Here is a 26,606-nt window from a genome sequence, read left to right as displayed (position 1 = left end):
AGATACCCCACAGCTGCTGTCATCTATGTATTTTTAAATAAATTTAGAGTACCCAATTCATTTTTTCCAATTAAGGGGCAATTTAGTGTGGTAAATCCACCTAGCCTACACATCTTTGGATTGTGGGGGTGAAACCCACGCAAACCCGGGGAGAATGTGCAAACTCCACACGGTGTAATCAATGTATAACACCCAATGAATTCCCCCTTAACTGTTCCAATTCAAAAACAAAATCCCATAAACCAAAACCTTTTTTCAAGGGCATGGCCCAGCACTCTGCATTCTCACTTGAATAAGACTGGCTTTGCCGGAGATTCTGACCCCGTCTCACCAGCAGGTTTAAGCCCTTCCGGAAAGCAAACTATATTTTTTTAGTTACCGAAGCAGCAGGTAGCTACAATCAGTGTTTTCTTTTCCTGGAACAACTCTTTAAAATGAAAATAGAAAGACAGGAATAAAACACTTCTTTCTCCCTGAGTCCACAGCAGTCAAATCTGGAGTTAGACACGCGACCGTTGCGCCACAAGCGCAAGTCACAGCAGTCAAATCTGAAAGTGAAACTAAAAACAATTCACAGCCGCAGCTCAACTCCACCCACAAAATGACATCACTGAAGCCATGTGATAAGACAAAACACTTTTTTAAAGGGTCACTCCCAGGACAGAACTGATTGATGGCAATTTATTTATTCATTAAAAAAAAAATTTAGAGTGCCCAATTCTTTTTCTTGCCAATTAAGGGAAAATGTAGCGTGGCCAATCCACCCACCCTGCACATCTTTGGGGAGAATGTGCAAACACCACACAGACACTGAACGACTTAACCTGAGGATCACCACACCTCAGGCAAGGAGAAAGATTGAGAATGCTGCACCTTCATGAATAACCTCAGCCAGTACGGGAATTGAACCTGCACTGTTGGCATCGCTCCACAGCACGAACCAGCTATCAGGCCAACTGAGCTAACCGACCTCCAGCACTTGACAGGATTCACAGGCCAGAAAGCCCCCAGTCAAGAAAGCTGTGTCAAATCTACACCGACGGGCCAAAGAACAAAAAGAACAAAGAAAAGTACAGCACAGGAACAGGCCCTTCGGCCCTCCAAGCCCGTGCCCACCCACCATGCTGCCCGACTAAACCACAATCTTCTACACTTCCTGGGTCCGTATCCCTCTATTCCCATCCTATTCATGTATTTGTCAAGAAAAGAATTGGCTTTACGTTCAAGCAGCAGATGATGTCTCATCGTGTTCTCCAGATGATGTCTGCATGCAAAGTTATGGTAAGGATTTTCTAAACTGTTGCAATGAAGGAGACATGACAGCCAAACAGCACTGGGGGCATCGGGATTCGAACCAGAGAACTCTTGATCTGCAGTCAAGTGCTCTACCACTGAGCTATACCCCCATGTATAACCTTAGCCCGCACAGGAATTGAACCCACACTGCTGGCTTCACTTTGTATCATGAACCAGTTGCTCAGCCAACTGAGCTAAACTGGTCAGTGCAATACTGAGAGCGATGTGTTGTTGGGGCTGCTGTCACCCAATGAGACACTAAACTAATGTCCCTTCTGCCCTCTTAGACAGAGGTAAAAGATTCCACAACACTGTTTCAAAAAAGAAGAGCATTATCTCGGTGACCTGGCTCATATTTACCCCTCCGTCAACGTCACAAAAAGATACTGCTGGTTTGAGATATCTCCTGCAAAGTGCTAAAGATGCTTTCCACATGGAAGTTGTAAATGGCATCTCTAGTCCCTAGACTCTGATGCTGAACCTCACCTTTCCAGCAGCACAATGCTTTATTTTCAATAATGCAAAGTAAGGTGGTTATTATTATCAGATATCCCAAGCTGAACTTTACTGCAATGTTGTATGGGATGCCTCCCACCTTACAAAGATCAGCATGCAAAGTAGCATAATACTACATTTATCCTTTAGACTGCTGGGCAGTGTTTCAGCACCACTTTCATCCTTCAGGATTATTCATCCAGCTCCATCTTCTTGGGTCACTAACGAGGTCACTGTCTCCTGGGAGTTGCTTCTACCAGCGTCCCACACTGCCTGTGGCTGTCCAGCCTGGACGTTTACAAAGTGAGGAAGTTTGGGGGGGTTGTAGTGTAACAGTCACCCACACACAGGTCATAGATCATAGATCATAGAATTTACAGTGCAGAAGGAGGCCATTCGGCCCATTGAGTCTGCACCGGCCCGCGGAAAGCCCATACCTCCACCCTATCCCCGTAACCCCATCTAACCATTTTGGAAACAAAGTGCAATTTAGCATGGCCCTTTACCTTCACACCTTAGGACTTCGGAATTATGCCTTTTATTTTGTGTTGCCTCTCCTCCTCCTTCCAACCAAATTAATCACTTTGTACTTCTGAATTAAATTTCTTCTGCCACTTGTCCGCCTATTCCACTAACCTGCCTATAACCCCCTCAGCTTTAAGGCTATCATCTCTCAGTTCACAATACCTCCCAAGTTTAGTGTCATTTGCAAATTTTGAAACTGTGCCCTGTAGGCCCAAGACAGATCATTCTGCTCAATGCACCCAGGCCTTCAGTACCGTCAGCTGAATCTTAATCAGGGGACCATCAGGAGCAAGTTTGGAAAACAAAATTTAGACTGGAGATTGCGTGCGATCCCTCATTGAATCAATCTTATTGATACTAACTCCTTGTTCATAGAACTTCCCAGAGAACTTTCTTTATCGCTGAAGTGGAATATAGATTTCATTAAAAGGACAGTCATTTCAGTGAAGTAGTAAAACACATTTTTAATGGAATTGCTCACAATTGCTGAATAAATGGACCATATATTACCACGCTCTTGGTAACCACCAGTAACTTTTCTTTAACTAAAATTCCACTACCACCCTACCCCCACAAGGCTTGGCCCAACCTTTTATTAAAATTTTTTTTATTGGCTTTCTCAAAATTATATACATTGCCTCTCGCTTTCATTTATTGTAGTCACAAAGGTTTCTTCTTAGGTTTCTCCATTCACACTCTGTTGCTGTCTGGCTCAGCATACAATCCTCCATACCACCCCCCCCCTCCCTTCCCCCCTTCTTCACTGCTGTTCCCCATTTTTTCCAGCTGGTTTTGCTACCTCACCTTGCTCCCCCCCCACTCCACTCCTCGGTCCTCCCTCGCTTTACTCTTTCTATCTTGTCCTGGCTATTTCTCCCTGGCTACTGGCTATTTATTTATTTATGTGTTGGCCACAAACGGGTCTTGGAACAGTCGGGTGAATGGCTCCCATGTTTTGTGGAAGCCCACTCCCGTCCCACGGATGGTGAATTTGATTTTCTCCATTTGGAGAAATTCTGTTAGGTCGGACAGCCAGTTTGCAGCTTTAGGTGGTGATGCTGATCACCAAACGAGCAGGATTCTACAGCGGGCGATTAGGGAGGCAAAGGCAAGGGCGTCTGCCCTCCTCCCTATGAAGACATCTGGCTGGTCTGATACCCTGAAGACTGCCACTTTTGGGCATGGCTCCACCCTCATCCCCACCAATTTAGATTTAGAACAGTACAGCACAGAACAGGCCCTTCGGCCCTCGATGTTGTGCCGAGCAATGATCACCCTACTCAAACTCACGTATCCACCCTATACCCGTAACCCAACAACTCCCCCTTAACCTTACTTTTTAGGACACTATGGGCAATTTAGCATGGCCAATCCACCTAACCCGCACATCTTTGGACTGTGGGAGGAAACCGGAGCACCCGGAGGAAACCCACGCACACACGGGGAGGACGTGCAGACTCCGCACAGACAGTTTGGACATTACCTCGAAGAAGGCTGTCTTGTACCCAGCAAGTCTGGGCAAGACCAGAACATGTGAGCGTGGTTGGCTGGGCCTCCATGGCATCGTTAACATCTATCCTCCACCTCTGGGAAGAACCTGCTCATTCGGGTTCTGGTCAAGTGGTCTCTATGTACCACTTTTAGTTACGTTAGGTTGAGCCTCACAAATGTGGAGGTAGAGTTGACCCTGTGCAGTGCTTCGCTCCAGAATCCCTAACCTATTTTGAACCCGGAGTCTTCCTCCCATTGCCTCCTTGTCGTGTCCAGTTTGGTATCGACCCTCTCTAGCAGTCATTCGTACATGTCACGACTGTTCCCTCTGCCTCGGATGTCTGCGTCCAGTAGCTCTTCTAATAGTGTCTGTCGTGATGGTTGCGGGTATGTCCTTGTCTCCTTCTGTAGGAAGTTTTTAAGCTGCAGATATGAGTTTGTCGCCTTTAGCTAGTTGGAATCTCTGCGTCAGTTCTTCCAGTGTTGTGACCCTACCGTCAGTGTATAGGGCCCTGACTGTCAATGTCCCCTCGTCCTGTCTCCACGTTTTGAAGGTGGCGTCGGTGAGTGGTGGTGTGAACCTGTGGTTAATGCAGATGGGGGCTTTGTCGGACATTTTGGTCAGGCCAAATTGCTGCTGTAGTTGGTTCCAGGACTGGAGGGTGGCTATCACCACTGGGTTGCTGGAGTGTTTTTTGGGTAGGGATGGGAGTGTCACCGTGGCGGGTGCCCGGAGAGAGGTTCCCTTGCAGGAGGCCTCCTCCACACACACCCACTCGGCCTCTGGCTCCTTTATCCATCTCATCACTCTTTCTGCCATTGCTGCACAATGGTAGAATTGTAGGTTTGGGAGGGCTAGCCCTCCCCTGGATTTTGCTTTCTGCAGGACCTTCTTTGTGATCCTAGCATTCTTTCCCCCCATACAAATGCCATCATTAATTTGTCCAGTGAGTTGAAAAGGCCCTGGGAATATAGATCGGGATGGATCTTAGTTGGAAGAGGTATCTGGGTGGTACATTCATTTTGATTGCCTGTACTTTTCCTGCCAGAGAGAGTGGGGATGTCTTTCACCTCTGCATGTCCTTTTTGACTTTCTGTCAAACTGGTCAGGGTACATTTGTGGATCCCCAGATTTGTGTCGGGCTTGTTTAAACGGCAGTCCCACCAGCACAGCTCGTCCCCCTGGTGGGTTCACTAGGAAAATCTCACTTTTGCTCGTGTTGAGTTTGTAGCCTGAGAAGGCACCAAACTCTTTCAGGTGGGCTTGGCCCAAACCACCCCCCGCTATCTAGTGATGTAAAAAAAGGGGGCATGTCCTCCTGCCCTTTGACACTGCCGCCCTGGACAGGAGACTGTGGGACCGGCTGCACTACACACATCTCACTCGGCCCGAGTCAGAACGTTGGGTGTGAAAGGAGCTGCTGGATTTGCAGGTGAGTGACTACCAGCGGAGTGGCAATCTGACTCACTTTCCACTCCTCTGGGGGAATAACGGCCATTAGGAGGCGAGATCTTCCAGTCCCACCGTCAGTGCACCCCCGCCTCAGGATTCCCGGCGGTGTGGGGTAGATTCAATAGGAAATCCCATTGACAGCAACAGGACCAGAAGATCCCACTGCCGGCCAATGGCAGGTCACCTCGCACTGCCAGGAAACATACTGTGGGAAAGCCTGACAATCTCACCCGTTGATGACAAACAAAAGAACACCTTAAGGCTGATGTCTAAAACCTTGATCAAAGGGCTACATATTGAGGGGCATCTTGAGGAGGAAAGGTGGAGGGGAGGTTAAGGGAAGGGATTCCGCAGCCCAGGACCTGGGACAGTTGACGGCATGGCCAACAATAGTGGGCCGAAGGAAATTGAGAATACCCAAGTGGAGTGCCGAGATCTCAGGGGGATGCATTTCAGAGGACGGCAGAGCTTCCAGTCTTCAGTATATTTATGCAAATCATTGACCCACAATATATATTCAAATACATGGCAACACCTCTACCAATCAGAGTCCACTTGCCAATGAAATAGCACCCTCTTCTCAAGCAGTATAAATTATTGCTGACTTCGAGACTTGGTACCCTTGCATCTGTCCTGATATGTGCAAGGTGAAAAACTTTGACAGCATGTCTCTAATTTCAGCAATACCCTCTATTATATTCAAAAGAACTAACTGCACGATTTAGAAATATTTTAATAAAAATTACAATAGGCTTTTGCTTTATTTTGTTATTTTAAATCACAAGTTAGCAAAATCACATATCCAATAGAAGGAAAGTCATTGGTCTGAAATCCTGTTTCTCTCTCCACAGTTGTTGCCTGGCCAGCTGAGTGTTTTCGGCATTTCTGCTTTATTTCAGATTTCCAGCATCTGCAGCATTTTGCATTTATTTTAATGTCTACAACAGCGTTCACAGTCCTGACACAATCCTGTACTCACTCTGTGCAGAGGTTGGAGGCTTTGATGACATGGCTGAAGAATATTACAAAAGACAAATGAATTAAGCAAAGGGTTTTATCGGTCAGATCTGCTTAAAAATGTGTGTCGCCTCCGGGGAGTATTTAGGTAAAATCACAGCCCTTGCAATAAGAGTAGAAATGCTCAGGATGTGTTGAGAGCTTTCACATGGTGCTACGTCAAAATAGTCGTCCCTAAAGACAAACCATAGGAAGGCTCTGGCCTTGGGAACTTTAAACGATGTCTTTGAAATCATGGCTCAATCCCCTCTGAGTATTAAAGCATCTTTAATCTCAAACCAATGGTACCCACCAGGCAGTGAACTATTGAATTGTGCACCAGGGACAGCTTCAGTCCCCAAATAATCTGCTAATTAATAAAAGCCGGAGCAAGTGTTTTCAAGACCAAATAGATGGGATGGGAAGGGTTATACGAGCTCCTTGAGGTGCAATTAATGTACATAATTTAAAAAAATAAATAAATTTAGAGTGCCCAATTAGTTTTTTCCAATTAAGGGGCAATTTCGTGTGGCTAATCCACCTACCCTGCACATCTTTGGGTTGTGGGGCTGAGACCCACGCAAACACGGGGAGAATGTGCAAACTCCACACAGACAGTGACCCAGAGCCGGGATCGAACCTGGGACCTCAGCACCGCGAGGCTGCAGGGCTAACCCACTGCGCCACCGTGCTGCCCCATGTACATAACAATTACCAAGGCTGGCCTGATAAGGGAGAGGCTTTGGAGTTGAGTTCAAGAAGTAGAAGCACCTCGTGATTCACTTGGTAGGTTTGAGTCACAGAGACGGGGAGGTGTTCTGGTCTGTACTGTTTTGGATGGTCTCACAGCAAGAGTATCCATAGGGGGCTGACGCTGGTCCCTGGACAGGAGTGGAGAGAGGGGAGAGGATAGAGCCCACTTCTGTTTTTGCCCCATTGCCACCCAGTGACTATTGCTGGAAAGCACCTTTGTGTGAATGATGGCTGGGGCCAAAATCTAGCTTGACTGTGATTCCACTCACGGTTGAGCAGCCCAACACTTAGCACATGGAAGACAGGTGGTGTGTGGTCGTGAGGTGCTGCTAGTGCCTGAGGAACCGGTCTCCAGCAGAACGGCTGAAGAGAAAATGATGCAACATTGGGGTAGCTGGACAACTGAAATATTAATTTGATTGAGATGTTGGATTGCTCCAGGAGTCAGGGCTCTATAGAACTATCAAAATTGGTTCAAGAAGGAGAAAAGGGTAGAAGAATATGCTGAGAGAGTGGGACATATACAACAGCTAGACCTGTTGGGTCGAATGGCCTGTTGCTTTTTTCAAACTGTAAATACAATGTAAGTGGGCTCCAGGACCCTAATGCTTGCCCTCCTATTAGCATTAATCCTTTGTTCATAATTACTCCATATTAATGTTGCTGCCGATATAAATAATCCAGTTTGGGGACTGTGAAATTAAACATTCCTTTTTAATTGTGTGACATTTGCCCCAGCATCTCCGAGTACCCATTGGGTTGTTTTCTCCAGGCATTTCTAGATCTGCCTGGAGGGTGGCATGGGAGCACAGTGGTTAGCACTGTGGCTTCACAGCGCCAGGGTCCCAGGTTCGATTCCCCGCTGGGTCACTGTCTGCGCGGAGTCTGCACGTTCTCCCCGTGTCTGCGTGGATTTCCTCCGGGTGCTCCGGTTTCCTCCCACAAGTCCTGAAAGACGTGCTTGTTAGGTGAGTTGGACATTCTGAATTCTCCCTCCGTGTACCCGAACAGGCGCCGGAATGTGGCGACTAGGGACTTTTCACAGTAACTTCATTGCAGTGTTAATTTAAGCCTACTTGTGACAATAATAAAGATTATTATCTGGAATGTGAGAGACTGGATTATGAAGCACATGGATAGGTGGGTAGGTGACGAGTTAGAATTCACCCCACAACTCCCTCCTCCCAAAAACAAAAACACCCTGGACAATTTTCAAATTAAGAAACCTAAAAATATGCTTGAAAATCAAGACCCATCTCCAATTCCCTTCCATAATTCACATGTAACAATAGGGAATATAAAACTTCAGAGTCTCTCAACAACTGCGTGCTGACATTCTGGCTCCTCTCAGGTGGCTGTTTAGGGTTGGAGTGCGACTGCGGAAGGGCAGGCTTAAAAAGGTTAAACAAAATGTCACACCGCGCACGTCACGGGAGCTCGGTGACTAAGTGGAGTCAGTGACAAATCTCTCTACGTTAAAAGTTATTTTGGGAATCAACAGAAGGAGAAATAATTAACATTGAGAGTGGAGCGTTCAATTAAAGATTATGGAAATGAAATGCTTTTCACGGGTAAGTTAAATCAACAAACATTGATTTTGTGCTTCAGCTAATTCCCCTTCTCTGATTTAGAAGTCTCCGTCCACATGCAGATGGCCAAGTACTTGCCCTGCTCTTGAGTTTTCCCTCAAGGAGTCAAGCTGGTTATAAAGGTGGAGGTTAAATTCGATTGGAATCCCTTCATATAACTCTCCGTCGCCTTGACTGTAATTTCCGGGACCAGGACAAGTGCTTTCCCGTTTTGGTTAGAGATAAAAATGGGATCCATGGGAACCATGCTGAGGTCACAACAATCGGGATCAATGGCTGCTGCCCTTTGGCGTTGCCTCCTAATATTTTATTCTTTAAAATTCTATTTAGTGATGGCATAGCAATGAAACATTAAACACTCCCTGATCATCTTGCGCTGGAGTAGCATTCTATTGGCTTGCTTCTACATATCTTGCTTCATAGAACATATACAGTGCAGAAGGTGGCCATTCGGCCAATCGAGTCTGCACCGACCCACTTAAGCCCCCACTTCCACCCTATCCCCGCAACCCAATAACCCCTCCTAACCTTTTTGGACACTAAGGGCAATTTATCATGGCCAATCCACCTAACCTGCACAGCTTTGGACTGTGGGAGGAAACCGGAGCACCCGGAGGAAACCCACGCACACACGGGGAGGATGTGAAGACTCCGCACACAGTGACACAGCAGGGAATAGAACCTGGGACCGTGGGGCTGTGAGGCCACAGTGCTAACCACTGTGCTGCCATGCCACCCTTCAATGGGTCTACTTTGTTCTTTAAAATTCTATTTAGTGATGGAATAGTAACGAAACATTAAATGCTCCTTATCATCTTGCGCTGGAGTAACATTCTATTGGCTTGCTTCCACGTATCTTGCTTCAACCTTCAAGTTTTTTCTGAGACGCCTTTCGCTCTGAGTGATGTTCCCAATGTAAAATCGAAAATTACACTGAAAATTGCTCAATTGACATGAATGTAAAAAATAAAGTTTAAAAAAAATGATTGCCAAAACATTCACATTTGTAGCGTGTGTAAAGGAAGAGAAAGAGGCCTATTGCAGGCCAGCCACCCTTATAGTGTCAGGCCTCGCTAACGGCAGGATAAGAGCAAGAGTCCTTTTCCCGTGTGGCCGGTCAGTGTGTTTAATCATCAGGCTCCAGAACGCATTGCTCCACAATCTCCCGTAAATTGGGGTTTTCCATCGCTGCCGCCACCCGTTCTTTATCATTGATCTGCTTGTTTACTAAAATAAAAGGGAATTAAAGGTATTATTAATATAATGCAACTTTGCACGAGAATGCTTTGCAGCAACTTTATTTAGTTGCAAGGGGTGGGAGGTGGGGGGGGGGGGGGGGGGGGGGGGGGGGGGGGGGGTGGATATCCAGGAGTTACACCTGCTCTGTAACAGGGCATTGGATTGGTTGGAGAACTTGACATTAAAACTGTGATGACAGCTTCAGCTCTTAAAGCCACACAAAAGAAAGATGATTTGCCTGGGAAATGTTTTGGCCCATTGATCCACACTCCATTTTACCAATCATTCCCAGGTACTGTCTGTGCAAATGAAGCACTGCCAGGTCAAGTAGACAGAGCACAGAATGTGCCTAAAGTTTCCCTCTAATCTGCAACAACGTGCCACAAAGGCCTAGAGCTGTGCCCTCCCTGCTATACTGCTGGCGGATTCTTGTTTCCGCACACCAGCCACTCGTGGGTAGCTTGGTAACACAGTGGTTAGCACTGTTGCTTCACAGCGCCAGGGTCCCAGGTTCGATTCCCGACTTGGGTCACTGTCTGTGCGGAATCTGCATGTTCTCTGCGTGGGTTTCCTCCGGGTGCTCCGGTTTCCTCCCACAAGTCCCGAAAGACGTGCTGTGAGGTGAATTGGACATTCTGAATTCTCCCTCAGTGTACCCGAACAGGGGCCGGAGTGTGGCGACTCGAGGATTTTCACAATAACGTCATTGCAGCGTTAATGTAAGCCTACTTGTGACAATAAAGATTTTTATTATTGTTGTAGCCCAAGATGAAAAATAACTTTAGCTGCAGGTAAAAAGAAACCAAACAAAATGGGACTGGGGTTGACAGGGGAAGGAGTGATGCTGCAGTTGTACGCAATCTGGATCAGGCCACATTTCAGTTTTGGTCACTGCACCTCAGGAAGGAACATTGGGCCTGGTGCAATGTTGTTTAACCTGAAAGAGGCGTACATTGTGAAGACGGGTTTCAAAAAAAAAAAAAAGCTGCTGTCCCCTTGAGCACAGGAGGTGGAGCGGTGGTCTGATCGAGGCATTTAAATTGTTAAAAATATTTGATTGGATAGATAGATGGGAAACGAATTCCTCCTGGTGGGGAAAGCGAGAGCAAGGGGACAGACATCATCTTAAAATAAGAGGCAAGCCATTTCAGAGAGATGTCAGGAAGCACCTTTTCACCTTCAAAACAGTCGAAATCTGAAACTGCCGCCCCCAAAGAAATCAGTGAACGTTACGGACAATTAAAGGTTGAGATCAGGGAAGGGTGAGAGCATCTAGGTTAGGGAGCTAAGGCAAGTAAACGGAGTTGAGGTATAAATTATTCAATGGGATGTAATCTAATCTGAGCAGGACTGAGGGGGTCATGTCCTGTTCCTAAAATGCAAAGCCGAATTATTGGCCAAATTCATTAAAAAAATATAAGCTACAGCAACAGTGCCATAACTATTAGATGCTCAAAATGACTACGCATTCCCAGATAGAATATTGGAGCCAAGTTCCTACACAGTGGCTAGCACTGTGATCTTCACAGCGCCAGGGTCCCAGGTTCGATTCCCCGCTGGGTCACTGTCTGCGCGGAGTCTGCACATTCTCCCCGTGTCTGTGTGGGTTTCCTCCGGGTGCTCCGGTTTCCTCCCACAGTCCAAAGATGTGCAGGTTAGGTGGACTGGCCACGCTAAATTGCCCTTAGTGTCCAAAATGTTTAGGAGGGGTTATTGGGTTATGGGGATAGGGTGGAAGTGAGGGCTTATGTGGGTCGGTGCAGACACGACAGGCCGAATGGCCTCCTTCTGCACTGTATGTTCTATGTATCTACAATGTAAACATTCCAGTCTACCTCACTTGCTGTTTCACAAATTTATCAAACATTTAAATGTGCGTGTCTTTGGGCAACCCATGGGTAAAAAGTGGCATTGAAATAAAAGTGAGGAAGGCATCGTGTGGCAAGAAAATGATTGACTATTATATTGACATCTATAGGCAGAATTGAATTAAAACATACTTACTATCTTCTTCAGTAGAATGTGACCCTTCAGAGATGTAGATCTCCAACTGTAAAGTCACAAATGTCAAATTTAAATTATTTATCAATTTCCTTATGATGACAGAATATTTTCCAAAAACAAAAAAAAATCAGTATCTATGATGATAAGTGTTTGAGCAACTAAAATCACATGGCCCGACAGTGCTGATCATAGTCTCTGGCCGGAGATTGTATCAGATTGCAGTGATTGGCCAGAGTCCTTTGAAGGAGGGGCGTGTGCTGTGGACAGAGGTAGGGTATTGAACTTGGATTTCCAGAAAGCATTTGATAAGGTGCCAAGTCAAAGGTTATTGCGAAAATAAAAGCTCACAGTGTAGGGGTTAACATATTGGCCTGGATTGAAGGTAGGCTGGTGGGCAGAAAACAAGAGTACCCCAATCCTCCCTACCCTGCACATCTTTTGGGTTATGGGGGTGAAACCCACGTAAACGCGGGGAGAATGTACAAGAGTACGCATAAATGTCTGATTGGTAGGGTATGATGAGTGGAGTCCCGCAGGGGTCTGTGCTGGGGCCTCAAACCTTTTCCAATCAATGACTTGGATCAGGGGAGCAAAGGCATGGTAGAAGGCCGGTATCAAACCCAGGTCCCTGGCGCCATGAGGCAGCAGTGCCTCGGGAAAACACAGTTTTATAAAAATCTATATTTTTATTCGTCATATTTTCATCATTTTCACCATACAAAAAAAACAAGAACAACCCCAATAATATATAAAAAGAAACAATTCCATCCATACCCAAGAACACCCCCCCCCCCCCCCCCCCCCCCCCCCACACACACACACACACACAGTCAAACGGTAACCAACTCCCGAAAGTGCATAATGAACAAACCCCAACAATTGTAGAACTCGCCCTTCGGCCTCCCCCCGGGTCGAAAACTCCTACAGGTCCCCCCACTGCGCCGAGGCACGGGGCGGAGAGACTGACCCGCCCCAAATGGACCCACCTACGAGCTATCAAGCGAGACGAAAGCTAAAACATCCACCGCCCCTCCCTCCCCGCCTGCAATTCGGGCTGCTCCGACACCCCGAATGTGGCTTCTCGGGGACTGGGCTCCATGTCCACATACAACCCACCCCCCCTCACCCTGAGATTAGGCTAAATACCGTCCTCCGGACAGCACGGTGGCACAGTGGTTAGTGCTGCTGCCACCTGGCGTCGAGGTCCCAGGTTCGATCCCAGCTCTGGGTCACTGTCCGTGTGGAGTTTGCACATTCTCCCCCAGTGTCTGCGTGGGTTTCACCCCCACAGCCCAAAGATGTGCAGAGTAGGTGGATTGGCCACGCTAAATTGCCCCTTAATTGGAAAAAAAGTAATTGCGTACTCTAAATTTATAAAAATAAATAATAAATAAATGCCGTCCTCCAAAAGCGTTCCAGCCTCAGACAGGACCAAAACGTATGTTCATGGTTCTGGGAAAATACAGTGGAGACTATAATCAGATCAGTGACTGAGCATGTTTGAGAGGCTGAATGGCCTACCCCTGCTCCTAATTTTTATGCTCATATGGTCATAGATCAGGAAATTTGTGCTGTCCTAAATAGGCATTAGAAAGTTTTATTTTGGTTTGAACACTGATGGAGATGATTTAGTCTTATTTATTTTTTTAAAAAAAGAGTACCCAAATCATTTTTTTCCAATTAAGGGGCAATTTAGCGTGGCCAATCCACCTACCCTGCAAATTTTTTGGTTGTGGGGGAGAAACCCACGCAGACCCGGGGAGAATGTGTACACTCCTCACGGACAGTGACCCGGGGCCGGTATCGAATGGGACTTCGGCGCCATGAGGCAGCAGTGCTAACCACTGAGCCACCATGCTGTCCCTGATTTGGTCTTCTAATTGCAACAAGGAAGTCCTGTAACGCAATGGTGGCATTCCCTACCTCTGGGCTATAAACTCCAGGTTCACAGAATCCACTGAATTCCAATAGTGCAGGCCCATCGAGTCTGCATTGACATTCCGAAACCCTACCTCAGCCCACTCACCTGCCTTATCCCCCTAACCCCATCTAACCTGCACACCTCTGGACACAAAGGCACAATTTTTGGCCCAGTGGTTAGCTGCCTCACGGCGCTGAGGTCCCAGGTTCGACCCCGGCTCTGGGTCACTGCCCGTGTGGAGTTTGCACATTCTCCCCGTGTCTGCGTGGGTTTCGCTCTCACAACCCAAAAATGTGCAGGGTAGGTGGATTGGCCACGCTAAATTGCCCCTTAATTGGAAAAAATAATTGGGTAATCTAAATTTATTTTTAAAAAAGCAAAGGGACAATTTTAGAATGGTCAATCCACCTAACCTGCACATCTTTGGACTTCAAGTTGCACTTTAGAACTTGGTGGTCATGGCAGGTGTGTTCGTTATTGTGACCAAACAGGTTGATTAATTTGATTTGATTTATTGTCACATGTACCGAAGTACAGTGAAAAGTATTTTTCTGCGGCCGAGGGAACGTACACAGTACGTACATAGTAGACACAAGAATAATCAACAGAGAACATTGATAAATGATACATTGACAAACTGATTGGTTACAGTGCGGAACAAGGGGCCAAACAAAGCAAATACATGAGCAAGAGCAGCAAAGGGCGTCGTGAATAGTGTTCTTACAGGGAACAGATCAGTCCGAGGGGGAGTCATTGAGGAGTCTAGTGATTAACTGCTGCAGGACTTTGCCGAGCATAACCAGTGCAATGGAAGTCTATAGTATCTAACTCTCTCTGAGCACTAGACTGCCATAAGCATAATTTTAGAACTCAAGCTAAGATAGTGTTGCTGCAAAGGCTCAAATGGAATACTTGGTTGCTGAACTACAAGAGCTCCTAGTGGTGACAGTTATTGGACAGAAGCTCAGAAGCATGTTTGGCAGCAGTGGTTAACGCTGTTGCTTCACAGTTATTGGACAGAAGCTCAGAAGCATGTTTGGCAGCAGTGGTTAACGCTGTTGCTTCACAGCCCCAGGGTCCCAGGTTCGATTCCCGCTTGGGTCACTGTCTGTGGGGAGTCTGCACATTCTCCCCGTGTCTGCGTGGGTTTCCTCCGGGTGCTCCGGTTTCCTCCCACAAGTCCCGAAAGACGTGCTTGTTAGGTGAATTGGACATTCTGAATTTTCCCTCTGTGTACCCGAACAGGCGCCGGAGTGTGGCGACGAGGGGATTTTCGCAGTAACTTAATTGCAGTGTTAATGTAAGCCTACTTGTGACACGAATGAAGATTGTAATGTTGCCAAAATGGAAACTTAACTTTGGCAGCAAAACAAGTTCATCCAGTTTCACATATAAAGAGATCTGCTCCAGATTAGAACAGGGTGAATTTAGGTTGGTGAGTTTGAAAATCCAGCATTATCGATTGGCTCAATCATTTACCATTTAAAAAAAAAGAAAGGATGCTATTGGGGTGGATTGAGGCAAGATCCAGATCAGCCATGATCTCATTGAATGGTGGGACAGGCCAGAGGGAGTGCATGGCCTGCTCCTGTTCCCCTGTAGATCCAATAGAGCATATTCAAGCCCAGATGGCAATACACTCAAACAACTCATCAATACCTATAAATAAATCTCTTCCAGAATTTCAAAACTTAACTTGCGCCTTTCAATATTCTTACAAACTTGGGGGGTTTTTCAAGCTTTCTCTTCTCAATTACTCTACTTGCGTGTGACCTGCACTATGAACATTGATCTATAACTTGGATTTTATTGTTGATTCCTAATTGACTTGAGGTGGTGCTGAGCTGCCTTCTTGAATTGCTGCAGTTGATCAAGTGTAGGTACACCCATAGTGCTGTTAGGGTGGGAGTACCAGATTTTGACCCAGTGACAGTGAAGCAACGGTGATATAGTTGGAAGTCAGTATGGTGTGTATTGAAGGGTAACTTGCAGGTTGGCAGCTTGGTAGTACAGTGGTTAGCACAGTTGCTCCACAGTGCCAGGGTCCCAGGTTCGATTCCCGTCTTGGGACGCTGTCTGTGCGGAGTCTGCACGTTCTCCCCGTGTCTGCGTGGGTTTCCTCCGGGTGCTCCGGTTTCCTCTCACAAGTCTCGGAAAGACGCGCTGTTAAGTAATTTGGACATCCTGAATTCTCCCTCTGTGTACCCGAACAGACGCCGGAATGTGGCGACTAGGGGCTTTTCACAGTAACTTCATTGCAGTGTTAATGCAAGCCTACTTGTGACAATAATAAAGATTATTATTATTAGGCAATGGTGCTCCCACATTCTGCTGCTCATGTCCTTCCAGGGGTGAAGGCTTCCTCAATAACAAGATGCTGCATCATATATATATATACTGTTAAAGCAAGGCCAAATGTTTACCTTTTGGAAAGTATAGGGGAATACTTTATACAAAACCCTTCCACCAAAATAAAACTAAAACTAAAAACAGAAATTGCTGCTTTCATTTCCTCAATTGATCTGTTTTTCCCTCACCGCTGCCTCCCCTTCCCCACCCTAGTCCACTAGGGCCATCTGTTCCCTGTTCCAAGTTGTCCTCTGACACATTGCTTGCCTCTGTTCTGCCATTAACACATTCTGATCTCTTACGGTGCCACCATCAACACCCTTCTTAGCCATGATCCCCTTTGTCTTTGTGCCCACAACATCTCTGCCAATCTCTCCCCAGCCTCCACCTATCGCTGGCCTTCGATCCAGCAATATAAATCTCAACCTATTCCTAGCTTTGGCGAAGCGACATCCCGATTCGAAACGTCAGCTCAGTTCTCGCTCCACAGATGTTGTCAGACCTGCTGAGATTGTCCAGCATTTTCTGTTTTTTGTTTCGGATTCCAGCATCCGCAGTAATTTGCTTTTATCAAAATCAAATGTCGAGATCCATCTCAATAGAAAGCAAAGCTGTTTAGCACACTCGGCTAAATCGCTGGCTTTGAAAGCAGACCGAGTCAGGCCAGCAGCACGGTTCGCTTCCCGAACAGGCGCCGGAAAGTGGCGACTAGGGGCTTTTCACAGTAACTTAATTGAAGCCTACTTGTGACACTAAGCGATTTTCATTTCATTTCAAACAACATAATTTTTTCTTACCTTATGTTTGTACGGCAAGCATCTTTGCAACTTGACTCGTAGACAAAGACCTACAGGCGTTAACAAAAACACAACATAAACCTTTTGCAGAATATTTGTCATCATGAATACTATTCACAGCCATTTAATTTTATTTTCCTTACCAATTCTCTCTCATTCTACTTTTTAAAAAAAATTAGAGTACCCAATTCATTTTTTCCAATTAAAGGGCAATTTAGCGTGGCCAATCCACCTACCCTGCGCATCTTCGGGTTGTGGGGGCGAAACCCACGAAAACACGGGGAGAGTGTGCAAACTCCACACGGACAGTGCCCCAGAGCCGGGATCGAACCCGGGACCTCAGCACCGTGAGGCAGCAGTGCTAACCACTGTGCCACCGTGCTGCCCCCTCCCTTTCTACTTTGAAGACATTGACTGCTTGCTGAGGTACAGTTTTAAGGGCACTGATGATCTCTGCCCTCTGTTGGCAGCAGACAATACCTGATCTTATTCTCACCTGTCAGATCAAACATGCACTTTAGTGGCGAGAGTGATCAACAGTGGAAACGCGGCTTGATTTCCCCTCTCTTAAGCTCAGCTTGCCTGAAGCCAACTGTGCTGTCCACCTCAACACAGACCAACTGTATCCTTCCTAGTGTTTGGCTCAGCTATCCCCTGGGAAGATCCACTGAGCCACGAGGGAGACACTATCATTGTCTTTGGCAATTTTTAAAAAAAGTCCCTTTCATGAGAGTTCATTCATCCCGAGGTTTAAGTACACGGTCCACATGGCAGTCACAGTGCAGCTGCATGGTCAGAAATGCTGTTTTTCTTTGAGGCATTATCCAAAGTGGTGGAGAAGAGGGTGGAGCCATGCCCGAGAGTGGCAGCTTTCAGGGTTATCAGAACAGCCAGATCTCTTCATAGGGAGGAGGGCCGACACCCTTGCCTTTGCCTCTCTGATCGCCCGCCGTAGAATCCTGCTCGGTTGGCGGTCCGTGGAACCACCTAAAGCTGCAGACTGGCTGTCCGGCCTATCTGAATTTCTTCAAATGGAGAAAAATGGAGGGTCGGAAGAGACGCTTCCACAACATGTGGGAGCCATTCACTTGGCTTTTCCAAGGCCTGTTTGTAGCCTTCAACTAGGAAGGCAAAGATCAGGAGGGGGTAGCCACGATACTGTAAGGGGAAGGGGTGGGGCAGCATGGTGGTGTAATGGTAGCACTGCTGCTTCACGGCGCTGAGGTCCCAGGTTCGATCCCGGCTCTGGGTCACTGTCCGTGTGGAGTTTGCACATCCTCCCCGTGTCTGCGTGGGTTTCGCCCCCACAACCCAAAGATGTGCAGGGTAGGTGGATTGGCCACGCTAAATTGCCCCTTCATTGGAAAAAATGAATTGGGTACTCTAAATTTATAAAACAAAAAGATGGAAGGGGCAACAACAACCTGAATCAAAATAAAGAAAAGTGAAGGGAAATCTGGTGGGGAGCGTAACGCAAAGGACCACAATTACCACGGTAACCACGGCAAGGAATGAATAAAAGAAAAGGAAACTGATGTATCTATGTAAATAATCAACACTGATCGTGCTGTAAGTGGCAAATGCTTCTGGTTTTACTTCTTACATTCTCTGTTTAACTCCCACTATTTGTTCATATTTATATTTGCTTTGTTTTGTATACCAAAAACTCAATAAAAAACACTTTAGAGAAAAAAGAGAGGAGCTGTCTTTCAGATGTGACGTTAAATTGTGGCCCCCATCTCGGGCGGATGTAAGAGATCTTACAGCAGCATTTAAAGAAGAGCCGGATTTATTCTCCTGTGTTCTGGCCAATATTTATCCATTAGCAAACATCACTTAAACAAACTATCTGGCCATTTATCTCACTGATGCTTGTGGGGTCTTACTGTGCATAAAACTACCTGCCACGATTTCCTGAATTACAACAACAATCTGTAGTTGTAAACGACCCCATTATCTCTGTAAAGCCCCTGAGGCTATCCTGTGGTTGGGAAAGGCAAGTTCTTTCCTCATTACCACGGACAGGAAGTAGCGATCAGATCACTGAGCCCTGCACTTGAAGCATTTCAAGAAACAAAAAAATTATTTCATTTAAAAACAACATGCATCAAGCTGAAGGGTGAGTGTTGAGAAGTGAAGCTTTTCTAATTTTCTGCACCAATGTTTAGCACACTGGGCTAAATCGCTGGCTTTGAAAGCAGACCAAGGCAGGCCAGCAGCACGGTTCGATTCCCATAACAGCCTCCCCGAACAGGCGCCGGAATGTGGCGACTAGGGGCTTTTCACAGTAACTTCATTGAACCCTACTTGTGACAATAAGCGATTTTCATTTCATAATAATCTTTATTAGTGTCACAAGTAGGCTTACATTAAGTTACTGTGCAATGAAGTTACTGTGAAAAGCCCAGAGTCCCCACATTCCGGCGCCTGTTCGGGTACACGGAGGGAGAATTCACAATGTCCAATTCACCGAACAAGCACGTCTTTCGGGACTTGTGGGAGGAAACCGGAGCACCCAGAGGACACCATGATCAAGCAGTTCCAAAAATGGGTAAAATACAGGTTCAGTGCGGGAGCTCGTATCGAGGTCCTGCACTCCCAATTAAACAGCTGCAGACAAAGAGAGTTGGGGCTTAATAATCAATGGCGCTAATTCTCCACCTTGCACTCCCAGTGGTACAGTCCCTCCTACTGTGGCCCATTAACACACTCTAATCCCTATTCGTGGAAGACCACATGAATATAATGCTCTAACTTGCCATTTCCCACAATGTGGTGAGACTTATATTTATGAACAGCTCTTCCGTTGGGACAAGCCTAAAACTGAATAAGGAAAGACTCCCCAACCCCATTTCATCCAAGCCCTATGCATCCTGGCAGTGTGGAAACTTTTGTCCTCTATATCACTGTATCCAAGCCAAGCCCCAGAGGTCAAAGTGCAGCTTTTTAGACCACTGTGTCAAATAATCACCCTTCACCCTCATCACTTTAAAAAAAAAATCACCAAATGAGAGTAGACTAGAGTAGCGCGCTCCCACATCCAACTTTTTCCCATGCCTTGTGCAACAAGTAATTCGTTTTGTCAATAGAATATTTAGAGAAGAAAAAAGCGCCAATGGTCAACAGTGTGAAAATGCTTTCAACTCCTGACAAGAAACCTGATTCAATGCCCTTTGACCCTCAACCCTTTAACCCTCAAATACAATGACTTTTAAATGTTTAGCATAGGTCACAACCTGCGGCAAGGACGAAACAGGAAGCACAATACCCAGGAACTAGACTCCCATTTTGTTCATCGAAGAGTGACAGCTCTGAGCACTGAGTCATCGGAAGGTTAATTCTATTTGAAGGTCAGAAACTTGTAAAAATAATATGACAGCTGTGGGAGATTCTCATCTCCCTCTGAAAACTCAGCAACAATGACATGGTGTTAATAATGCAAAGCATTTAAATAGTTTCCTTCTTGTTCTTATAGCGGGGCAGAAGAGAACCTCCACCATCAAGGCAAGCTTTGCAGGAATTTCTGTGCTGGTCTGCATGTAACCTTGGCGACAGCAGGAAGCTTGCGAGGGAATTGGGGGGGAGGAGAGATTAAATAGCAGCCCCTGAAATGAGGACTCAAACATTGTTATTGTGAGCAGACATTCACATTTGTCTTTCATTTCAGTCAAAGTATCTCTTACTCGTCAGTCTGCCCAGCTGCTCAGGCAGGCATCACTAAACCACTTTCACTCATTTTCAATTTGAGATTAAATACACCAGTTTTTCCTGTAATATTCTTACAATTTGTGGCGCAGGATATTCTCGAACTCTTCCCTCCTTTATTACGGCTGGGCGCAGTGCATTAGAGGGACTGTCGAGGGTTTGTTGTATTCGGGAGAGCGACAGACTGGTCACGTCGCAAACCAAGAAGGTTGAATGACGAATCAAAAGGAGCCATCAGGAAATGTACAAAAGTCAGGCATGTGCAAATGGTGTTGAGCTCCGATAACCGTGGAATGGCAGACTTAAAGGAACTTTTACTATGTGACCCCTCCCATCAGAGCCTTAATCTGTGCTGTTCAAGGAGTAGAGGCGCACAGTAGATAGATATGTTTGTAAAACTACAGTTCCGATGGGTGTGGTGTTTCGCTCCAGATAAGATTTGTCATCGAGTGTGAGTGGGGGATTCAGCATTTCTGCTCCCTTTTCCTCATCCTATCAATGTCATTCGGAAAAGGCAAATGGTAGACGCTGGATGGGCAGCCAGCTGACTGGACAAGGTTCATGCTGCGCTAAGAATAGACAGTAGGAAATACCCCAGGGCAGCCGATTGCAACTCCTCTTCCTCCCACCGCCTCCCAGGAATTAATGAGAATGCCCAATGCCTCATTACATTTTTGGTCCCCATATGCATCAGCAGGAATTAAATGATAGCTCTCTAGCCTTTTGTATCAGAAGGCTTTCAGGTGTCATTCCAGAGATTTGTGCACAAAATCCAGGCAGACACTCCTAGCGCAGTCCTGAGAGGGGGTACCGTATTTTTGATGAGAAGCTAAACTGGTGCCCCAATCTGCTGCCTCTGGTAGACTTGCCACTATTTTGAAGATGAGAAGGATAACTCGCCCCAGTGTCCTGGACCCAATACAATAATAATAATCTTTATTATTGTCACAAGTAGGCTTACATTATCACAGCAATGAGGTTACTGTGAAAATCCCCTAGTCGCCACACTCCGGCGCCTGTTCGGGTACACGGAGGGAGAATTCAGAATGTCCAATTCACCTAACAAGCACGTCTTTCGGGACTTGTGGGAGTAAACCGGAGCACCCGGAGGAAACCCACGCAGACACAGGGAGAACGTGCAGACTCCGCACAGACAGTGACCCAAGCCGGGAATCGAACATGGGACCCTGACGCTGTGAAGCAGCTGTGCTAAACCACTGTGCTACCATGCCGCCCATATATTTATCTCTCAATCTACATCAACAAAACAGATTGTCATTATCACGTTGCCTACTGTGTTCAACGTTGGCGACTGCATTTCCTACATTACAATATTGGTTGTAAAGCACTTTTCTGACATGTGTAAAGTATGAAAGATGTTAAATTAATGCAACTTCTGTCTTTTTTCACTCACCAATCAGTGTGGCTAGAGAGCAGTGAGGTACCGTTGGTGTGAAACGAATAATAATGAGATAATCATCATCATCTAGCGATTTCACCTCGATACAGTCTTCAGCTACCACCTCCAACTCTTCCAGAGAGTTGGGCTTCTCCGGGTCACGAATTGTACGAATAATATCTGACAAAGGACAAAGACACCAAAGAAAGTTAATAGTTCCAATGCATTATTAACGCTATTCGATTTTTTGATTTTGATTTGATTTATTGTCACATGTACCGAAGTGCAGTGAAAAGTATTTTTCTGCGGCCGAGGGAACGTACACAGTACGTACATAGTAGACAAAAGAATAATTGACAAATGGTGCATCGACAAACAGTATCGTTACAGTACGGAACAAGGGGCCAAACAAAGCAAACACATGAGCAAGAGCAGCATAGGGCGTTGTGAATAGTGTTCTTACAGGGAACAGATCAGACCGAGGGGGAGTCGTCGAGGAGTCTTGTAGCTGTGGGGAAGAAGCTGTTCTTATGTCTGGATGTGCGAGTCTTCAGACTTCTGTACCTTCTGCCTGATGGAAGGGTCTGGAAGAAGGCAATGCCTGGGTGGGAAGGGTCTCTGATAATGCTGTCTGCCTTCCTGAGGGAACGGGAGGTGTAGACAGAATCAATGTGGGGGTGGGAAGCTTGTGTGATGCGTTGGGCTGAGTTCACCACACTCTGCAGTTTCTTGCTATCTTGGATTGAGCAGTTGCCATACCAGGCTGTGATGCAGCCGGACAGGATGCTCTCTATCGCACATCTGTAGAAGTTTGAGAGAGTCAAACGGGCAGCACGGTAGCATGGTGGTTGGCATAAATGCTTCACAGCTCCAGGGTCCCAGGTTCAATTCCCAGCTGGGTCACTGTCTGTGCGGAGTCTGCACGTCCTCCCCGTGTGTGCATGGGTTTCCTCCGGGTGCTCCGGTTTCCTCCCACAGTCCAAAGATGTGCGGGTTAGGTGGATTGGCCATGCTAAATTGCCCGTAGTGTCCTAAAAGGTAAGGTTGGGGGGGGGTGTTGGGTTACGGGTATAGGGTGGATATGTGGATTTGAGTAGGGTGATCATTGCTCAGCACAACATCGAGGGCTGAAGGGCCTGTTCTGTGCTGTACTGTTCTATGTTCTATGTCAATGCAGACATGCCAAATTTCTTTAGCTTCAATAGGAAGTACAGACATTGTTGGGCTTTCTTGACTGTTGCATCAACGTGAGTGGACCAGGACAGACTGTTGGTGATGGTGACCCTCAGGAACTTAAAGCTATCGGCCATCTCCACTTCGGAGCCATTGATGCAGGTGGGAGTGTGTGTCGTGCTACACTTCCTGAAGTCAATGATCAATTCCTTGGTCTTTCCAACATTTAGAGAGAGGTTGTTTTCGGTACACTATGCAACCAAGTGATTTAACTCCCTCCTGTAGTCTGATTCGATGTTGTTTGAGATACGGCCCACCACAGTCGTATCATCCGCAAACTTATAGATTGAGTTGGATTTAACAAATTATCCATTACATCTCCATTACAATATCCCCATTACAAATCCCCATTTAAATCTCAACAGAATCCTGATCACAATCTTTCCAAACCGCACCACTCTGCTCCCCATCTCACACCAAATTCCAATTTCACCCGATCCTGTTATCTCGGATCAGTGCTACTCCAGTTGAAATTATGGGGAATATTCAGGTGTGGATTCCAGCCTATTCGGAGTGAAAGCTTCTCAAACACTTTCCTTGGCAGAATGGAAAACCTCATCCATGTTCTCCTTCACTTTTCCACAACACTTTGCAAGGAAGGACTGAAATGACTCACTGGGTACCGATAGGAGGGGTAACCAAGGTTAAAAAGACAGGCATTGAGGAGTTTTTGGAGAGGAACAGCAAAAGGGAAGCAAAACGTTTGTGTAACAAAATTTAAGCAGCTTTTTTGGAAACTCCTTTGGCAGTTTACTCCCCCACCCCACCATCGCAAAGCTTCAGGGGCCCTACTGAAAATGTACAGCCCAACACAGCCGAAGATACACAATGATTTACTTTTTGTGGAAGTGCCATTGCTCATTAATAATAAAAATAATTACAGCACAAAGTCTGATCAACACAAAGTGACATTTCATTACTGCAAACTATTGTGTATTTCAGTTGTGAAATAATGTGAGGTTCATTCAGGTCATTAGAGACAATCTCCAGGAGACATGCACACAGCCCTTCAATGTGTTTGACCCCGGGCCTAGCAACACTGAAAAGATTGGGAGACCTGAGAACTTTGAAATTGTATTTGTTTTTTTTTCATTGTTGGTAAAGTTGGCAGGTCAGTCAGTTTCCTGATGTGAATGAAGCTCCATACACTTGTCCGTACAAGCTCGATCATAATCCCTCGTCTGCCAAACTCGTACAACAATTTTATAAATGATACTGAGTTTCGGACAACTTCTCTCACTGATTCCAAGACTAATGGGCTTGTTAATTTATAACTTTTAGATAAGATAGCATGTTATCTGGCAACTGCCTCATTTGTAACTGCCTTCTGAATGGCCTATCAGAATAATAATTTTTATTAGTGTCACAAGTGGGCTTACAGTAACACTGCAATGAAGTTACTGTGAAAAGCCCCTCGTTGCAACATTTGGGTACACAGAGGGATAATTCAGAATGCCCAATTCACCGAACAAGCACGTCTTTCGGGACTTGTGGGAGGAAACTGGAGCACCCGGAGGAAAACCCACGCAGACACGGGGAGAAAGTGCAGACTCCGCACAGGCAGTGACCCAAGCCGGGAATCGAACCCGGGTCCCCTGGCGCTGTGAAACAACAGTGCTAACCACTGTGCTGCCATGCCACCTTATCTAGCCACACAGTTGGAGGGATGGGCAATAAATGTTGGTCTTAATACCAGTGTCAGGTCTAATAAATTAATACATTAAAAAAAAATCCCATGATTGTGGGGAACTGTTACTGCACAGATATGACCTGATTTTTGGAATAAAGACAGTTTGGATAGAAAGATCATGTGTGTGTTATATATGTACAGTAGCTGTGGCGTTTAAATCATCCTCTTGGACTAGGGGGACAGACATGAACACTAAGCTTGTCTCCTACGGTGGTTTCTGAAGCTTGTAACACTTTTATCTGAGCTGTGCTGAAGTTTCCTTCATCAGTTTGACCTCCTTCCTGAACTCCCCCCGACCTCAATTTCGTTGGTGCAGCCTTACCATAGACTTCTAAAACTTTCTCTTCCATTTTTTTGATTTTCTCCGCATCTTCTTTATTGGATAGCCTCGAGAGAAAGAGGAACTTTGCTATGGCGTAGGACACAAGCCCGGAGACTATTTCCATCGTTCAGCCATTACTCTGCAACAGCTCCAAAAACTGATACAAGCTAAACTTCCGGGTGTGCCAGGACAGACACATCGAGCACAGAGAGGAGAGGAGACTGGAGAGAGAGAGAGAGAGAGAGAGTTACAATTTAGCTAGCATTCCCAAGTGTCTTTATTAATGCTGGCCTGCTGCAGGCAAGGCTTTCAAACAGTCACAAACAGCTAATGGTCACAGATTAAAGTTCACAAATATGCAAGTGTGACCATTTAATTTTTGACCACTCTGTCCAGTTCATTAAATTTTTAATTTCAGCAGATACTTGCTGTCGCCTGCTTTCCCACTGGAAACTTCTGGACCCACATTTATCATGAAAACTGCCCCGGGGACTGTCACGGTGCAATTGTACCCTGGAGCTGCAAAGCCACCATTGGCAGGAGGGTGTATTATTGTGTGACGTTTACATAGGTCGCTTCCTTTACAAATGCGGATAAAGGGTAGTACAAATGTAAGATCATCGAGCCCTGTGCAAGGCTATACATTAGAAGAATCCCCAACCAGAGTAGTGCTTTTGAAATTAACTCCCAACAGATGTAGGTTGATGTTGAGGACTCTGGGTATGGACTTGATGGAGTTTAGAAGGATGAGGGGGGTGGGGAAACTTACAGAATACCGAGAGGCCGAGATAGAGATGGAGAGGATGTTTCCACTGGTAGGAGAAACTAGAACCCGAGGACACAGCCTCAGGCTAAAGGGACGATCCTTTAAAACAGAGATGAGGAGGAATTTCTTCAGCCAGAGAGTGGAGAATCTGTGGAACTCTTTGCCGCAGACGGCTGTAGAGGCCAAATCACTGAGTGTCTTTAAGACGGAGATAGATGTTTTTTTTTTATTAATAAGGCGATCAGGGGTTATGGAGAGAAGGCAGGAAAGTGGGGATGAGAAATATATAAGCCAAGATTAAATGGCGGAGCAAACTCATTGGGCCGAATGGCCTAATTCTGCTCCTATGTAAGAAAAAATAAGAAGAAATGACGTTGAGAGAAAAAAGGCTGAACAGTACAGTTTTTGATTGGGGATTGGGTTGCTCGTTAGAATAATGGGTATAGATTAAAATGATCAAATACTTCAGAGCACAAAACAATGCACCGTGTGTGACATGGCAGAGAATTGTTGCCAAGAACTGTGTGTTGGATTTTGAGGCGAGGTGGATGGATACCCAATGTCAATATTTGGGAATCAAAAT

At 46.0% G+C, this 26,606-nt stretch overlaps 1 protein-coding gene and 1 non-coding gene across 3 annotated transcripts; both read right to left on the bottom strand.

Annotated features, from left to right (window-relative positions):
* Positions 1–1,334: 1,334 nt before the first annotated feature.
* On the bottom strand, positions 1,335–1,406 carry trnac-gca. Its single transcript has one exon. It is a non-coding gene; the product is annotated as a tRNA-Cys (tRNA).
* A 4,569-nt stretch (positions 1,407–5,975) lies between these two features.
* ciao2a (cytosolic iron-sulfur assembly component 2A) lies at positions 5,976–25,491 on the bottom strand. Of its 2 annotated transcripts, none has more exons than XM_038813291.1 (5): positions 25,258–25,491; positions 22,028–22,192; positions 16,909–16,958; positions 11,842–11,887; positions 5,976–6,272 (listed from the first exon to the last, which is right to left on the bottom strand). In XM_038813291.1, exons 1-5 carry the CDS (start codon positions 25,379–25,381, stop codon positions 6,211–6,213), a joined length of 447 nt encoding a protein of 148 aa, XP_038669219.1. In that variant the 5' UTR covers positions 25,382–25,491; the 3' UTR covers positions 5,976–6,210. The 2 variants fall into 2 exon arrangements, with proteins under 2 accessions (XP_038669219.1, XP_038669218.1); XM_038813290.1 differs by lacking the exon at positions 5,976–6,272 and adding an exon at positions 9,547–9,825 and having other exon boundaries at positions 25,258–25,483.
* Positions 25,492–26,606: the final 1,115 nt, after the last annotated feature.

The sequence above is a fragment of the Scyliorhinus canicula genome, chromosome 12, assembly GCF_902713615.1.
Source record: "Scyliorhinus canicula chromosome 12, sScyCan1.1, whole genome shotgun sequence".
In the NCBI taxonomy this organism is placed as follows: Eukaryota; Metazoa; Chordata; class Chondrichthyes; order Carcharhiniformes; family Scyliorhinidae; genus Scyliorhinus; species Scyliorhinus canicula.
This window is presented reverse-complemented; position numbering and strand designations above follow the sequence as displayed.

Coding starts and splice junctions, on each gene's coding strand:
- ciao2a (XM_038813290.1), bottom strand. CDS start 25,381: ATGGAAATAGTCTCCGGGCTTGTGTCCTACGCCATAGCAAAGTTCCTC. Junction 16,959..22,027: donor CTCTCTAGCCACACTGATTG/GTGAGTGAAAAA, acceptor TAACGCCTGTAG/GTCTTTGTCTACGAGTCAAG. Junction 9,826..11,841: donor ACATTCTACTGAAGAAGATA/GTAAGTATGTTT, acceptor CTTTTATTTTAG/TAAACAAGCAGATCAATGAT.